At 50.3% G+C, this 17,415-nt stretch overlaps 2 protein-coding genes across 2 annotated transcripts in view; both read right to left on the reverse strand.

Moving 5' to 3' along the window:
- The window catches only part of LLGL2 (LLGL scribble cell polarity complex component 2), a 33,775-nt gene extending 29,693 nt beyond the window's left edge, over nucleotides 1-4,082 (reverse strand). The window contains exon 1 of the mRNA XM_069799075.1: nucleotides 3,920-4,082. The gene's annotated coding sequence lies outside the window, so the exon portion shown is untranslated. The remainder of the gene's footprint in view (nucleotides 1-3,919) is intronic.
- Nucleotides 4,083-5,779: 1,697 nt separating this feature from the next.
- TSEN54 (tRNA splicing endonuclease subunit 54) lies at nucleotides 5,780-16,810 on the reverse strand. The gene is made up of 11 exons (XM_069799076.1): nucleotides 16,744-16,810; nucleotides 16,460-16,618; nucleotides 15,040-15,103; nucleotides 14,812-14,895; nucleotides 12,210-12,308; nucleotides 11,855-11,907; nucleotides 11,404-11,502; nucleotides 9,672-10,306; nucleotides 9,043-9,103; nucleotides 8,189-8,305; nucleotides 5,780-7,104 (listed from the first exon to the last, which is right to left on the reverse strand). The coding sequence occupies exons 1-11, from the start codon at nucleotides 16,770-16,772 to the stop codon at nucleotides 6,954-6,956; spliced, it is 1,551 nt and encodes a 516-aa protein (XP_069655177.1). The 5' UTR covers nucleotides 16,773-16,810; the 3' UTR covers nucleotides 5,780-6,953.
- Between the last annotated feature and the right edge of the window lie 605 nt (nucleotides 16,811-17,415).

Raw genomic sequence — 17,415 nt, forward strand, 5'->3', positions numbered from 1 at the left:
AGGCCAAATGCTTCTTAGGAGAAGCATTAATTGTTACTCACTGCTATGTGTTAGCAAGCCCATGTTTTGCTTTGTCTTCATTGCTTTTGCATGCAGCAATGTGTCTCAATGCCCATGCACCGCTTGCTGAGACACTCTGGATTTTCTCCAGGCATGGGCTGGGGGGAATTACCGTTTGTAGAAATTTGTTGCAGTTTTTGCTTATGTCCTCCCATGATAGTGGAACTTCCAGCCAAAAGTATAAGAGAACCAATGTTGTAAGTCCCAATCACACAAGTTAATCCAGTATTACAAGAAGAAGCCCCAGTCAGAAGTTTTTACTACGTAGACAGTATTAAGTGTGGATACAGTCCCAAGTTAACCCCTCAACAAAAACATACCCATAACGAGTTTATTTTGCTCACATAGGAGAGTTGCAAGGTACCATCTGTGTGCTTCCTAGGCAACCTTTACTCAACTTGAACAGGTTTTCGGTGGGATAAAGTCCAACAGCTTTCTTTTCAAAATGCCATCAAGTATCTCAAGAACTCTTAAATCTTGCCTTGCTTTAGGTCTCCTTTTCATTCCTTCCTCATCACCCCTTCCTGCTTACAGGTCCTTAGAACTTCTACCTATGCATCTGATAACACTTTATCAACCCTGCTAAAATAAAAGAGGCCTTATCAACAAGCTTTGTTTGAACTATAAGCAGTTAGTGCTCCTATAACAAACAGTCACTGCCATGGCCTTGTCTGAACTAGGCTTCCTCCTGCACCTAGAAGTTTGCCTTGTTCCTCTTACCAACACAGTCAGCAGCAACAGAACAGAGGCCAGATCAATTGCACAGGAAAAAGCTATTCCTTAGCACCAATGATCTCACAACAACAAAATTATCAAAGCATCATTTAAATACTAGTCTTATCAATTTTATCAATTACAGGAGCCATCAGACTCATTAAACATGACTCATTGTGAAATTCCAAGTTTAAGAACACTTTTAGTTTGAAATTGATGAAACTTTTAGCTTGAAATAGCTAGGGGTACTAGCTGTTCTTTAACTTGGCTGTCACTGTAACGTTCATCTCTACAATCACACTTGACTAACACACTATCAAGAGAGATACTCAAGAAGAAAGCAGAAGCCAAGCAGAACAGCTAGAGCAAGGGAAAGAACAGTTGCAGTATATGGAAAGCTTGGAAGTGTAAGATACTACCCCATTTTCCCAGGATAAAGCTTCACTGGGAAGATGCTCTAACAACAGTAATCTCATAGTTTAACAAGACCATTCAGAGATCTCCCTTACACAACACAACTACTGATCAACGGCTAGCCCCCCAGCACTCGCAGTTCTATAGTGTTCAGATGCACCTTGCACACAGTAATCAGGCACTAGCAGAGAGGTAAACCAAAAGATCCTCCTGTAAAAATGAACAACAGACTGCGTCAACACTACATGCAAAACACAGAAAACAATAAATAAAAGATCAGAGATAGATTCCCCAAGAAGTCTTGGAAAATAATTGAAAATCAATCACACAAATCAGGCAAGTTAAGGTACTTTCACAGCTTTGTGCATGGAGTTACCAGGGACAGCCCACTTGCAATGAATTTACTAATTGTGCAAGCCTTGTGTGTCATTATGACTCCTATTGTGTTCTCCTTGTCATGGGAGCATGACAACATGAAGTTTCAAAATGCAAGAGCAGAACAAAGTCTTTGCACTGAACAACATTATTGCACATGATGCAAAACTCTTTGTACGCTTCTACTAGGAAGCATGATTCAAATGGAAGAGTGGCTTGTAACTTTGGAACAGCATTTTACACCAAACATAGTGGGTCAATGGAATAAACCACAAAAGCATTTGCTTCTTAAAGCAACACAAAGAGATCCAGCTACAAGAAACTTTTAGATGAGCATTGGAGTCCCCATAGAATTTCTGCACAGAAATCAAACTTTAAGCTATCACCAGTCCCTCCTTTGATAAACTATTTTAAAGAAAGGTCAGGCTACTAGCAGTATCACATACTTTTATTGCCACGTACTAACTACGTTACGTTATCTATGTTTAAAACCTCTTACTGTTCAACATCACTCAAGCCTCTGTGTCAACCAAGAAAAAAAACCACACCTCTTCCATAAGCAATGCCCAGTAATAATCACACTACTGTACCAAAAAGCCACTAGAAGATATAGGACTCTCAACTGGTTTAACTCCTCCAATAATTTTATTCAGTCAGTAGTGACAGCAGATGCAATTTGTTCAAAACCAAATACAAGACGTTCCTCAGCACCATCCTGTGAAGATGTTTGAGAACTCTTCTCCCTTTTCAATATTGTAAACTAAATGGAGCCCCTCAAACGGCTACAAGCAGCACTGAGGAAAATTAGGGACTACTCACTACTTGCACAGATCATCCTCATCCCCTCTGTGGGCCAGGCTGTCTTTACTAGGAACGTGTCAGGATGCACAGAGAAGCCTTGGGACGTACCACCGCTTTGCATTCCGCTTGCCAGAAGCGCCAGCTTCCCAAATCAAAGCTAAAATCACCAGGCAGCTGCTTTGGGCATACAGCTTCACCTGGGACTTGGTAAAGCAAGATATTCCAGTTGACTGAAGTGCTCTCAGATGACTACAAAGAGCAGCATTCCCCATCAAGTAACACATTACAACGGACAACTTTTGCTTCTATTATCTCAGCGAAGCTATCCTATCCTCCTTCCTGTCACTATCCTCACACGGGCGTAAAGCTTTGTGCCACTACACTGCAGAAACACAGACCCAGAAGTCTACTTCGACTGCTTTACACCATTAACAACACTAAATATAAACACATGCAACTTTCTCCAAAGCCAAGGTTAGCCTCACCTTCAGGAGAGGAGATGTCAGTAACCGGCTTGTTCCCATGCCACAACTGCAGGGCAACCTGAGAGAAAGGCTAAACAACTTGTTTCACCTGCTTGTTGCCTGTTAGAAGTAACATGCTCCCTCACCCATCAATCTCTTACAACTTTGTGGAGGAAAAAAAAAAACCCAAACAGTAACATGATATATTTAATATGGGCAGGGTTTTGAAGGAAGGAAAAATAAAATGCTAATAGGGCGTCCCCAAGGAGACATCGCAATTCTTATTAATCACATCTGCTTCAAGCCAGTCATAGCAGATGGAGACCTAGAAGGCCAGGTCGCAGGCAGGGACACCTCCCACGACAGGACGAGGCAGAAGCAGTCCGAGGGGCCGCTCCGGGACGGCTCCCGAGAGGCCGCGGCTCTTGCAGGAGCCTCCGTGAGGGGGCCGTTCCCAGCAGCCCCCCGAGCCGGCTCAGCGCCCCGGGAGCGGCCCCGGCCCGGACCCACTCCCGCCGAGGGCTAAAGCAGGAAGTTATGGAGCGGGCGCGACCTCCGCCGGAAAAATCCCAGGATGTAAAGCTTGCCCTGGGATACCCCCCAGCTACACGCTCCGGCCAGAACAAACATAGTACACCAAACTTGATAAACCATAAAAAAAAAAAAAAGCAAACAAAAAAAACCGAGCAAACCCAACCCCTCAACGCCAGTGCTTGAAGTTTTATGGGCGAGCCAAGGCCGGTGTCCCGGGGTGCGCTGGGGCAGGGGGGGCTTCAGGCGTGGGCAGCCCCAATGCGTCCGGGCCGGTGCCGGCAGCCGGGCTCGGGCACCCGGCGTAGTGGACCCCCCTCCCGTGGGCGGAGGGACCGGCGAGCACCTGCCAGCCCCGCCGGAGAATTCCGGGAGCAAGCTGCAAAACCCAGGAGGAGCGGGCAGGGTCGGGTGCCGCCCCAACCCGCAGCAGCGAGCCCTGCCGGGGCCACGCTGGCCGGACCCCCCCCACTACGCGAGAACCCCCCTCCCCAGAGCCTACCCCGCCAGGCCGGCCCCTGTCCTGCACCCCCCGCGGAGCCCCAGCGAGCCGCGCTCACCTGCGGGGCCTGGAGCCGGGCCGCCCCGGCCTCGCTCCGCTCCGCTCCGCTCCGCTCCGCGCCCGCTGCCCGCTGCCCGCTCCCCCCTCGCCTGCGCGGCGGTCGGCGGCGGCGGCCTCCCTCCCTGGGCACCTCCGGGAGGGGTGCGGCGGGGCGGGGCCTCGCATGCAAACCGCCCCATGGGCGGAGCCCCACAGCTGCAAACCGCCCTCCTGGGGCGGAGCCTCGCGCGCAAACCGCCCCCACGGGCGGAGCCCCACATTTGCAAACCGCCCTCCTGGGGCGGGGCCTCGCATGCAAATTAAGTTCAGCCGCTGCCTCTGCTCCCTTTCATCCGGCGCGGTCATGAATAATTCAACGCTCCGCTCGCTCGGAGCCAATCAGAAAGCGGCCACCGCCATATGGGCGGCCGCGCTGCCTGGCTCGGGGAAAGCGCGCCGCCGCGTCCCCCCACCCCGGGAGTCCCGGGCACCGAGCACCGGCCGAGGCCGGGGGCAGCGGGCCGGGAGAGCCGGCTCCCATGCCGTGTCAGGCCCCCTCCTCCCGGCTCCGTTCATCCCCCAGCCCCGCGAGGGACAGGGACCTAGCACGAAGCGGAGGGAAGGTGCCAACCTTCCCGCAAAAGAGATGGAAAGGCTTAACAGAAAGTTGAAGCCTTAGTTGGAAAGAGCTACACAACTGCCGCTATCTTGCTAAACTGCTCGGCTGCAAACAGCCTGCGTCCTACTGCAGGGAACAACAGCTGGGCAAGGAATCAGTAGTCATGTGGAGCACAATGGCAGTCCAAGGTCTGCCAACCTCTCTGCATCCATGCAAAAGCTTGAAATTACCTCTGACAAGGGGCCAGTAACAGTCAATATTTCAGCCAAGCTTCCAAAAGTGATGTTTTTCAAATAAAATACTCATTTCTGTCATCTTCTTGCAACATCCAGCCAATCCACATCACAGGCTGAAATCAAGCAGTGGTATCAGTCTGCATCATAATCCCATCCTGGTAAAGGCACTGTCAGATGTTGTGGTGCTGAGCAAGGCAGCCACAGTTTCTCAATCCTCCCTGCAGTGGTTATTACATTGTAATTGTTTTGTGCTGAATCAGGGAGTCTCTGCCCCAGCGAAACTCACTGGGTGGCTCTTGTAGAGTTCATCGATACAATTCCACCTTGGCATAAGCAGATGAGACTGACTGAAATCAACAGGAGTTTGACCTAATTCCAGGACAAACGTGAGCCCTGTGGGTCAGACCGGAGTTCTTCTGGCTGCACCTGTTCTTAGAAACTCTCTTCCCACTGCCTTTAATCTGCAAAACAGTCTGGGAGAATGCTGAGGGCACAGACTGGAGCTGCCAACAACCCTGGCGTTTGAAAAGGTCTATCAGAGCATAAGCACTGCTTGAAGGAGGGAGGAAGAGGAAGGGGAGGGTGTGTGGGAGGAGTTGTCAGACCCTCACCTCAGCAGAGCCCTGCTGACTTCCAGCATCTGATAACAAGGGGTGTGTGCATGAAACAGGACCAGGCACAGTGCTTGCAGCAGATCCCTGCCACCTTGAGCTATGATACCTCTGACCACACAGGAGGAAGATGAGGATGGCACGGTGTCATGTGCGGACAGAACTGTGTGCAGGACATTGGGACTCCTCCAGGCTCTGAGTCACACTGCCCTCCCACAGAATGGGGCAGCAGCTGGATCCAAACACAGATGGGCATGGGAGCAGGGTTACGCAGCCACAGGGTTGTATGACCATGAGCAGGCATTCACCAGCTGGTGCTATTGGGGTCCCAGTAGCCTCCCCAAGAATGTCTCCCTCTGCATAACTTATTAACATTTCTGCAGGAATTAAGAACCACACTGAGGTGCTTGGACTGCTGGAAAAGGCTTTTTTATTGCTTAGCCTCCTCCCCATCTCCAAAAGGAACTAAAAAATTATCAAATAAAATGCATCTAAACCAGTTGCTATAACAGTTCTGAAGAAGCTCAATACCAAACACAGCCATGCTCAGCATACTTCTATTCACTGAGCAGACTTTCTGGCACTTGTCACTGGCACTTTTGCATAGAGGCTAAAGCAACTTTGGTACCTGGATATCCTGGTGGAAAGCTCCCCCAGTAGGGCCTGGAAAGCAATGATGTCCTCAGTTTGGAGCACAACAGCCACAAGACTGGCAGGCTCATGAGGAATTTGTAGCTTCTTTCTTTACTCAGGGATCTCTCACTTACAAAAGACAAAGATCTACAGCCAGGAAAGAGGATGTCAGGCTGAAGCAGAGGAGGCTGCAGTACAGCCTTGGTGAGACTATCAGATACAGTGTGCTGGTATTGGTGGCCAAATTTTAACATGGCACAGTGCTGCATGGCAAAAATGCATCTCAGCACAGCTGCTACAGCGTGAGGCTGGGGTGCCATCTGCTATGCTCTGGGGCTTTCTGTGAGCTCACGCTGATGAAATTGTGTTCAAGGCAGTTTCCTGCTCTTGAGTGCCTGGAAACTTTACTCCAGGTGGCTGAATTTTATGGCTGTGCTTTTTCCAGATCAGAATCTGATCTGATGGTTGTTGGCGTAGCTGAATGACAGAGGCTCAGGACACCACCACTGATCTGATCAGCTTATTCTGTTCCTGATTGACCTCAATGACTCTCCAACCATTCCACTGGTGTAGCACAGTGGCTCTTAACATGTGACAAGAGGATCACCAAGAAGGTGTTTTCTAATGGTCCACAGGTCAGCCAAAGATGACACGGAAAAGGCAGACTAGCGGTCCACAAGATGAGAAAGCTGGAGAACCAGCTTCAAGAACAAATCAGTGTGTATTCCAGTCCAGAAATGCCCAGCTAAGCCATACGCACTTTTTGCTGTAAATTTTGCTATTATGCCTGAGCCATCTGGTTGGGTGAAGTCTGTAACAGCAAATAGTGGTCAACTACGCAAGGTTCCAGTTATCACAGGCTCTATTTTCTGTAGTATTTCATTAATCAATAAAACAAAACCTGAGTAAAGCTCTTCCCTTCATCCTGTACCATTTCTGCAAGTGACAGCAACTTCAGTGATTAACATCAACTGGCAGCTTGAATTCCTTTAGTGAATAAAAGGCAATTTCTCCATGATCCACCAGCGCAAAGACCACCGGGACGTCCCCACTCTGATATGTAACCTGCTTCAAAGCCCGAAGGGATGGAATCTGCTCGTCAAAGCTGCAGAGAGAAAAATATCCCATTGTTCTCAAAGCAATAAGAATACAGAGACAAAGCTGTCTTGGCCAACGATCACAGCAGCTCACTTGGGTCTTAGGAGCTGGTAGTGACCCTTCCCACCCCTTTCAGTCAAAGCAGGAGGCTGCCAGCCCTGAGAGAGTACACTGCACGCTGGGAACTGGGAGCTGTCAAATCCTTTGCCAAAAACAAGGGCAACTGCACACTGCTCCATGCTGTGCCTATTAGATGCGGCTCACAGGGCTACTGGCAAATTGCCAATCCAGTGCCATCTTAATACCTTTGTGCTAGGAAGATCTTTAGGTTGCTGGGATCAACATCTGACCTGCTTTTCCTCCTTTTAACTCTGCAGAGTCTGTTTGCTCATAAATGAAAATATTTATAAAGCAAGGATCATCCTACCCGCTCATGACAGACCTTTGTAAAACTGCATTACCACCTTCCATGCTCTGGCTACTACAGCTGCAGAGAGCGGAGGAGGGACAGTTTTAGTATATATCAGAATTAGAAAAGGCAAGAACTTTGTACCTGCCTATGGAGTTTAGGTATCAGATTCTGGATCCAGCAAGAAAGGGGACACCTATTCTCTGTTCATACTGATCTTAAAGTTACATTTGGCAAAGATCAAATACTAAACCCATGCCCCTGAGCCTGTAGTGAGTTCTGGGGAGGTACATCTCTGCAGAAATCCATCGCGATCTGCACTGGCTGAGGATTCAGGTACCCTACAGCTCCCTGCAAAACTGAGCTCTACATGTTTCACAAGCATTGCATAAATACAGCTGTGGCTTCTTATTCCTGACTCCAGTAATACTCAGACATGAGCAGCAACCAGATGACCAAATAGTGTGGGCTGAGCACAAGGGCTGGGGGAATTGTCAGCCACAGCCTCCAACAAAGGAGGAAATGGAAGGAAAAAAAAATTCTGGGCAGGACCACCCTCAAGGGAGACACTCTGATGATCTGTAAAGCTCACAAGATGCTGGGTCATTTACAGATCATTAGTACTTTGTTTCCACAACAGCAACTGCTATGTTTCAGAACACAGCATAAGACCCATGGATACCTCCTAACACACATCCTGACAGATGGCTTCCCAGGGTTTGTCTTCTTAAACTTGGCCACAGCATCAGCCTGATACACATTGAAGTCTATCTTCATGCCCTCTGGGTCCTCCTGCAGCCTACAGAAGACAGAACACATTCACATATGTATAGGATTGAAACATTGTAGGGTATAGACACAGCAGAGGAAAGAGGGAGCAAAAGCTCTTGAAGCCTGGCTAGTTTGGGGCCTTTGAAAGGCTTCAGTCCTCAAAGGACTGATCCTGCAACTGTTCTAATTAATTTCGAGATCTTTCCTGTAGTCAGACCACAGCAAGCTCCCACCCCACATCTGCCACACTCCCTTCTCTGCAGACCCCCTTGCAAGAAGGGCCATTAACAGACAGAGAAGCAAAGCACTGCTCTGCCCTACAGGGACTGCACACTAACACCACACAGACTCTTTAAGGCAGGAGCAGAACCAAAAGTCCAAAGGCACGGTTTTATAATCACTGCAGCAGGGATGGCAGCACGTTCCAGGGATGAGGCACAGGTGAAACCCAACCAAACCTCTAGGGGAGATTACCTGGCTGCAGTGCAGAGAGAGAACGGTAGGAAAAGAGAGAAACCCCAATGTTTTAATTGGCCTGGAATGCCCTAGCTCTGTTGCTGCAGGACCTGGTACTTCATGGAAATGTCAGCCCCTCACTACAGATGCAACCGGGTCACGGAGCAGAGCGCTGTATTCTCTTGGCACCCCACATGCCAGGCAGCTCCCAAACTGCTGCTGTGAGCATCTCACAGACCTCACAAGCAGGGACAGTCACAAGACACCCCTACTCCCTAACAGCTACAAGCTGGATGGATGGATACTAACCGGGAGGCTCCATCCAGGATGTGGGAGGGCTGCAGCACGCTGATCTGCTGGAGGAGTGCAGCTGGAGGGAGAAGGAACAGGAAAGGATCAGACTAGCTATTTCTCTCCCACAGCACTCCAAGCACTCCACCACCACCCATGAGCCTTCCTCCTCCAACAATGGCTGGCAGCACCACAGTCACCACTGGCTACTTCAAAGACCTCAGCTTCCTCATCTCCCCCCAGCACACAGCCCAGAACACCCTGCAGTTGCTTTGCATCTTGCTGGCTGTGATTTCACATGCCTAACAGCCTAGCAGGAAGGATTGCAATACAGTAGGACATGGGGAATGGATTAGAAGACCTCCCAAGGCCCTGTTTAAACTGGCACTTGAGTAGGCTATAGAAAGAGACGGAAAGGCAGAGTACAAGCTTTCTTGTCTCTCCCCATGTTCATAGCTGGGTTCCTCTGTGCCTGCTCTGCCTGGGCCTTCTAATGAGATTCTCCGTCTCAAGGTACTGTCCCCTAAGCTGACGTTCAGCTTCTCCATGTCACCCCTTTTGCTGCTGCATAACAGGCAATGTTTCACAGAGTTGGGAGGGGGGGGGGGGCGGGAAGGGGGTCCCTGTCAAGTTCCTAGAGCCTCTACCTGATGAGGTAGCTTCATCTGGCCTCAAAAGTGGTGTGACAGCTTGGTCCCAGAGATGTGGTGGTCGTCTCCAAACCCTCTGCTGGCTCCTCTGCTCCAAAAGGGCTTTGTATTCCTTCCAGTTGGAGCAGCGCCTCACCTCCCGGTCAGCATTGACACTGCTCTTGTACCTGCTCTCCCTCTCTCGCTGCTCCCTTTCCTTCCGTGACAGCTTCTCCTGTTTCCGATTGATGCGTGCACACCAGCAAGCTGCATCAACCTCCCTCCCTGGCACATTCTCTGGCAGGAGCCCGTTGTCAGGTGAGGGCAGATGTGTGCACGGCTGGTCTGGGGCCATGTTTGGCAAGATGATGGTGGTAAAATCCCAGCGGGGTGCATGGGTGCCAGTGCTGCTCTTCTTGTGGTCTCCAGCCCAGCTCCTGGAGGGGTTCAGGGAGTCCTTTTGTCCTGTATCAAGAGGAACTGGGTTTGACTCCCCTTCTCCACTTCCAGCAACAGATTCCTTTGGTTGCTCTGACAAGGGCTTTTCATCCATTAGAAGGCAACTGGAGTCTCCGCAGTCATCTCCAGCTTTTTTGGAGGTCCCTTCAGCTTCTGGAAGGTCCTCAGATATCTTATGTTTCTTCTCATGTGACCTAAAGACAGAAGCAGCAGCATAAAAGACAGGGACAGTGCGTAATGGAACTTTATTCCCTTTGAGTCCTGCCTCCTCCCTGCTAACAGGAAGAATGCAGTCTGCCAAGCCTGAAAAAAGGACGGCAAAGGTGGCAGGAACCCCCAGACAGATCTGCAAACCCTTGACAACAATCTCTTGGCTGGAAGGAGGGCGTTTGCTTGTGTGACAAAATGAGAAGGGAAAAAAGCAGGCCAAAACAAGCAGTGAATGCCAAAGGCAGAATAAACTTCTCGGCAGTCCTCCATGAGGTTTGACTTCAATGCACAGGAGAATCCCTGCCTTGATCTGTGTAGACACACGTTCCCAACCTGCCATGCAGCCTCCACACACCCCATATACGGAGCCAAACACCTCCACACAAACATGATGGACTTCAGCCAAACCAGCACAGGCTAGGCCAAAACCCTCCTGCCAGCACCTCTTACTGGTAGAAGATTCAGTCCCTGGTCCCAGCGAAGATGGGGCAATTCTCAAACCAGCAGTTTTATCTCCTAGTTCCTAAAATGTCTTAAGTCCTCAGGCACTGAGTTACTTGTTATCAGGAAAGGACTTGCAGACCAGCCTTGTCCTCCCTGTTTCTTAAAAAGATGATGCCACCTACTGGAAGCTGTCATAATTAGCAAAATTACTAATTATGTCAGCTTCTGTTTGCATTTTGGCAACATCTCTGCTGTACAGTCCTAGCATGTAAGCTGCATTGAGGGGGTAGATAAGTGCAAGATGTGCACTGTGGTGTCTGTGCTCTCTCTAAAAAAGAGCAAGAGGAGACAACTGCCACGTGTTTCTTCTGCACTGACCTCTCTACCCTCCTATTCTGGCATCTCACCACTGCAGTTGGGAGGCTCAGGGGCAGTTTGCTTCTATTAGCCCTGCATGAAGTACAGAAGTGACAAAAAGGCACACTGCAAAGAGTTCAGGAAAAGCACTGCACTGCCTGAGGACAGCCAAGAGCAGCTGTACCGGACAGGTCACCCACAGCACAAAGGGTTGAGGATGCTGTTCCCAAGCTGCAGAGCCTGGGAGAAGATGGAAGAAGGCTTTGGGCCACATCCTTACCGGGGGCTGGAACTCCTCCTCCTTTTGCGATGGTGTTTCCCAGAGCTCTGGCAGTGACTTTCCAGGTTTAGTTGCCTCTCATAAGGAGACAGGACAGTGCTGTAAGGAGACACCAACACGGAGGCTGACAGCAGGGCGGGGCAGCGAAACTACCCTTCTGCTCAGCCCCCAGAATACAGCAACAAAAACCTTTTCTTCCAGGCACAGAAAATCCACAAGCAGGACCAGGATGGTCCTCGGTTCACGCCCCATTTCATGTTCCCAATCACCCCCTCAAGAGGGAGGAGCAAGGAAGGGTAGAGTGCCACTTTTAGCCTTTAATCCTCCCGAGAGACGGAATGCAGGGTCAAAGTCCTCTTCTCTGCCATTCCACTAGGGCCATGCAGTGGGCACAGAGCTGCTCAGGGTCTTCAGAAAGGAGAAAGCAGCATGGAAAGAAAAAGCTGGTTACCTGGGGTCGAATCTCAGTACAACATAACCCAGTTGCTTCAAGTGGCTGAACACCTTAGAGCAAAGGAAAGCAAGAGGGTTAAATGACTACCCTAAAACCAAACAATTTACTTCAGCTCCACAACTGAGTGAACACAGGTTGGCACTGGCAGAGGAGAAAATGCCAGGGTTAGGACCCAAAGCAAAGGTAGGGAAACAAGAACTGATCATCTGGGAGAAGGTGAATGGGAAAAAACTGAGAATGACTCCCCTCCCTAACTGTCGTACTCTGCTCTCAGCCACTGAAAGAAGCTGTGTGGCAGAGGCTGGGCTCTCTGCCTTCATCCTCCCTGCAATAGCTGGAGGTCCCAACACACCTGGTAATGTGGCAGGCTCATCGCCTCCTGGGACAGCAGGATCTCGTAGGCTTCCTGAATTGACAACGGCAGATCCCTGTAAAAGAGCTGAACAGAGCCCTGCAGGACAAAAGCTTGGTGTTGAAAGAATCACAGGGAATAAATCTGTGCATGCTCACACCACTCTCTTCCCACTGGTCCTCACAGCTGGTCCCAGCACCCTCCTTGACACGACATCCATGTCTCCCCATGTGCCACCTGGATGACTTACAGTTCCTCTCCTATGCCCAGTTCCCCCATGCTCTGGTTTTAGCAGCCAGTTAAGAAGTTCCCACCCACAGCTGTCGGCTCCTGCTCCAGCACTGCATCTGCTTGGGAGATAATTTTCTTTAACTTTGATGATCACAGTGATTCAGGACACAGCGCAACTACAAAAACACTTAGGACCTGCACAACTGAGAAAGCTGGAGCAGAGGAATTGATAGCATCCTCAGAAGCATTTACTGCAACCCCAATGATCCCATAGGCAGATTCCCCAGGCAATAGCAACTAACCTGCAGGAGGCAGTTTTATAGGCCACGCCTCTTTTTCCTCCCTTTTTTGTTTTAGAATGTGTTTACTCATAAACAAAGAAAACAAAACACTAGGAAGGACACCTCTCCCATGGGATGGGCTGAAGACATCTAACTAGTCTTTTCTGCTTTTGGGGAGACATTTTGTACTCAGCAACTAACAAAACAATTTTATTTTCATCAATTTGTTTATGATCTATTTGTCAAAATGCCAGAGGTAAAAAAGCCCTACCTTTGCAGTTAGGATTTAAGGGATGGCATCAGATACCCATAACCTAATTAAGTTTTGCTAAGAGAAAAAAGTTCCCCTTTAGATCAGTGCACCTATTCCACTAACAGGCTTCAGTGGAAAGACAAAAAAACCCTCTACAGCAAAGAAATCCAACTGAGCCTTAACCAGCATTTCTGCAAGCAGAGGAGCACTGAAAGCAACCCAGTCTCACTCCCCTGCTTGCCACGTTTACATTTCTTTCTGCCATACGTACTGGGAAGAGATGCCAAGTAGCAACCCCAAAGTTCTCTGCTTAAGTGTAAAGCACATACAGTACTGGCTGCTATATAACTGCCTCCCATGCCAAACACCCTTCACACAGAAAGATCTGATTTAGTGCCTAAATGTGGCCCTACCAAGCTGGATAGCATTTCACTAATTCCCATCAGCTTCTTAGAGAAGCACAGAAAAACTGTGCTAATGAACTTATGAACCCTGCCATTGCAAAATATGCAAGATACGCTGGGGATAAGGGAGGAAGTCAACTTATGACTGAAAAGACACTGACCAGTCTCAGATTTCCTAATTAACTGTACACCAGTTCTGAGGAAAAGAATTTCTCAGTGTCAAACCTTTTATCCCAATTAACTCTCAGAAGGAACAGAAGATAATGGTTTGATCTCATTTCCAGAAATTCCCAGAACAGTGAGCTTTCCTGGATTGTAGAAGTTCAAGTCCCCATACACAGATTTTGGTAAAGAAGTAACTGATATATAAATGTGTGTTTCATCAGCCCCAGAGCAAGAAAGTAGAGATCTTGATAGAAAACTTTGTAACATGCTCCTCATGCTTCTTTCACTCTGGTAAGACAGCTGACTTACTACTGCTTGTTGTGGTTTAACCCCAGCCGGCAACTAAGCACCACACAGCCACTCACAGGGGGATGGGGGAGAAAATCAGAAGGGTAAAAGTGAGAAAACTCATAGGCTGAGATAAAGGCAGTTTAACAGGTAAAGCGAAAGCCACGCACACAAGCAAAGCAAAACAAGGAATTCATTCACCACTTCCCATGGGCAGGCAGATGCTCAGACATCTCCAGGAAAGCAGGGCTCCATCACACGTAATGGTTACATGGGCAGACAAACACCATAACTCCGAACGTCCCCCCCTTCCTCCTTCTTCCCCCAGTTTTATATACTGAGCATGACATCATATGGTCTGGAATATCCCTTTGATCAGTTGGGGTCAGCTGTCCCAGCTGTGTCTCCTCCCAATTTCTTGTGCATCCCCAGCCTGCTCACTGGTGGGGTGGTGTGAGAAGCAGAAAAGGCCTTGACTCTGTGTAAGCACTGCTCAGCAGTAATGAAAACATCTCAGCATTATCAACAGAGTTTTCAGCACAAATCCAAAACAGCCCCATACTAGCTACCGTGAAGAAAATTAACTCTATCCCAGCCAAAACCAGCACACTGACGTTCTAACAGAAATTTGGATCAGCTAAAACTCTCCTGGTCTCTATTATCGTATTTGACATAGGAGTGCGTTAAACACGATACCAGCTGAATAAACTGGCCACCAATCCAACTAACACTCACTGTCAATGACACAGAGGCTGCTTTAGAGTACAACATATGAACCCATGGCCTGGAAACAAAAGCTTCATCAGCAACAGGCTAAAAAAGACAATTTCTTGAGAACCAGGTATTTATCAGCTGCTCAAACTGCCGCAGTGACCAACACAAGTCAAGTGATTTCAGATTTCAGTCTAAAGCTGCTGCAGCTCCTCCAATCATTCAGGAAAGACCCAATGCCCCCATCCACGCACAGGTATCCTACTTACACACTCCAGCAAGTACAGAGCTTCCTCAGGCAGCAGGCACTGTTTGCCACGCTCTGTGAACCCCATGGTGTGCCAAAACTTCCCCTGGAACAGAAGCACAAATCCATGATGGGCTCGGGCTGCTCCCTGCTGACAACCAGGCTCTCTCCCATTTGAAGCAGCAAATTAAGGAATCTGCAATGGCCAGCAGGAGGTGATGGCACCGAGTACACTCTGCAGCAGACTCACCGCAGGGGACTGCAGCTCTACGATGCCCTGTCCTGGCTTCCACTCAGCTTTCACCAAATTCCCCCTAAGAAGGTTAAAGATTAGTTTGTTATTACTAGCATGTCCTACAATCAACTACAACAAGCTCAGGAAGGTATCAAAAGGCAACAAACTTCCAGGTGGTATTTTTACACAGTAAGGCCTTGGAAAGACACCATCCACTGGATCTAGCAGTACCAGCTGAAGATTTTATCACCACCAATTAGTTAAGAGTGTCTTCAGTCAGCACCGCAGTCATCTGTCTGTAGGCTACAGCAGCCTGCTGGAGACGCATGGCCTAAGCCACGATGTATCATACGATTGTTCAGATGCTGCCAAGACACTCTCAGATTGCTGTATCCCACCCACAGGGACTCATAGGAAAAAAAATTAATAGCTGAAAAGTGGAGGGTGACTTTGCAAGAATGTAAACATACATTTTTAGCAGCTGGCTCATGGAAACAGAAGGAAAGACCTGTAGGGTCCACCATGGACTTGCTCTGCATCTTTAGTCAGTACCACAATTTCTCCATCTGAAAGGAAACCTAAACCTACCCAGTCACCCTCCCAGCCTGTGGGTCTCCACTGCTGCCCCAGACACACATTTACAGATGTATTTGAACAAACCTGACTGTGAAAACAGGGGAAGATAATGGTATACCCTGTCTGACCTGCCTGTCTGCTGGAGGTCGCCATTCTCTCTCTAAAGTCCCCAGTGGTGTGATTTTATGTGAACTGCTACTGATCAGTGCAGACAGAGAAACTGTTACCAGAAAAGAGCAGGCCAAACAGGGAAAGTGTGTGCTGAGAGGTAGCGCATGAAAGTCTCCCAAGAAATGATAGGCTCTGGAAACTGGTAGCGCTGTTGAAACCACCAAAACTGATAAACCAGGGACACCAAGAGTCAGCTGAATCTGCACAATGCCACACGTGAGCATCATCAAGGGGCTGTGTAACTCAGACCGTGCCCAAGAAGACAGTGGCTGCTATTTGCAAAGGCTACAGGATTACGCACGCACCTGGGAAAACTAAGGGCTGTTTGAGGGACTTTCTGAACACCCACATTGAAGCTGCTGGTGTACCAGTATGACCCTCTGCTCCCGAGGGAGCGGCCGGGGTGTCCCCCCTGCAGTTGCTCCAACCAGGGAGCTGTGAGCAGGTGAACTGCGGGGACGGGCAAGGGAACTTACTGTGCTAACACCTACCTGCTATTAACAGCTCGATTCTACCCATAACACCTGAACGGACAGCAGCTGTGCTCTGACCGCCCCCCCCCCCCCCGACACGATCCCTCCCAGGGAAAAAGGAATTTACAGCCCCGTGGTCCGTGGCTCAGCGCAGCTCTGCGGCCCCCGGCCGCTCCAGCGAGGCAGCCGGGCCGCCCCCAGCCCCGGGGACTTACAGCCGCTCCACGCGTTCCTCGGAGAGGAGCTGCCACTGCTCCTCCCGGCACAGGCGCAGCTTCTCCGCCTGCTCGGCCGAGCCGTCGGGGATGAAATCCTTCTGGCCGCGGGGACGCTGAGGGGCCTTGCGGCCGCGGGCCGCCAGCAGCTCCGCCGCGCTGCGGGGCGAGAAGGGAGGCACGGTCAGGGGGGAACCCTCCCGACAACCCACCCTGCGGCCGCAGCCGCCCACCCCGGTCCCCGGGGCCGGGGCCCCGGCGCTGCCCGCCCGGGCGGGCCCTACCTCGGGCGGCGCGAACCGCCGGGCTCCATGGGCACGGCGAGGGAAACCGCTTCCTTCCGCTGCCGGGCACGAGCGCCGGCAGAGCGAGGCGGGCGCTAGCGCGCCCCCTGGGGGCTCGGAGGACTACGAACGGCGGGGGACCGACACCGGGGAGGGGACGGGAGCGGCCCGGGGCGCCGGGAGAGGCCGTGGAGCACCGGGGTCACAGCGTGTGGCAGGGCTGTGTCCCTGGGGTGAGCGGACCTTGGTTGCTGCCAGCCGCCCACCCAGCCGCTCTCATTCCTCCTCCTCAGCAGGACTAGGGAGAAAGTGTGGCGAAAGAGCTCGTGGGTTGAGCTAGAGGCAGGGAGATCACTCACCGATTACCGTCACGGGTAAAACAGGCTCGGCTTGAGGGAAATTAATTGATTGCCAATTAATATTAGTCACAGGCATGGATATCTGCTCTGGCGGGGGCTCCTCTGGGGGCTTTTGGGGAACGCCTGCTCCAGCGCCTCGAAGATCTCTTCTTGCCCTCCTCCTCCCTCCCTGACCATGCTGCTCTCAGGGCCACCTCTCACACTTTTTCCACTCTCCTTTCACTGCATTTTGCCCTTTCTTAGATACATTTCCCAAGAGGCATCACCAGCCTCACGGATGGGCTCAGCCGTGCCCTGTGATGGGGCCATTGGA

This window comes from Haliaeetus albicilla, chromosome 12, assembly GCF_947461875.1.
Source record: "Haliaeetus albicilla chromosome 12, bHalAlb1.1, whole genome shotgun sequence".
NCBI lineage: Eukaryota > Metazoa > Chordata > Aves > Accipitriformes > Accipitridae > Haliaeetus > Haliaeetus albicilla.

Bases quoted from the DNA above. Each gene is read 5' to 3' on its own strand.
- TSEN54 (XM_069799076.1), bottom strand. From the start codon at position 16,772: ATGGAGCCCGGCGGTTCGCGCCGCCCGAG. The intron at 12,309-14,811 runs GTAAGTAGGATA...TTTGTCCTGCAG, and splicing joins CTCTGTACTTGCTGGAGTGT to GGCTCTGTTCAGCTCTTTTA. The intron at 10,307-11,403 runs GTAAGGATGTGG...TTCTGTCTTTAG, and splicing joins AGGAGGAGTTCCAGCCCCCG to GTCACATGAGAAGAAACATA.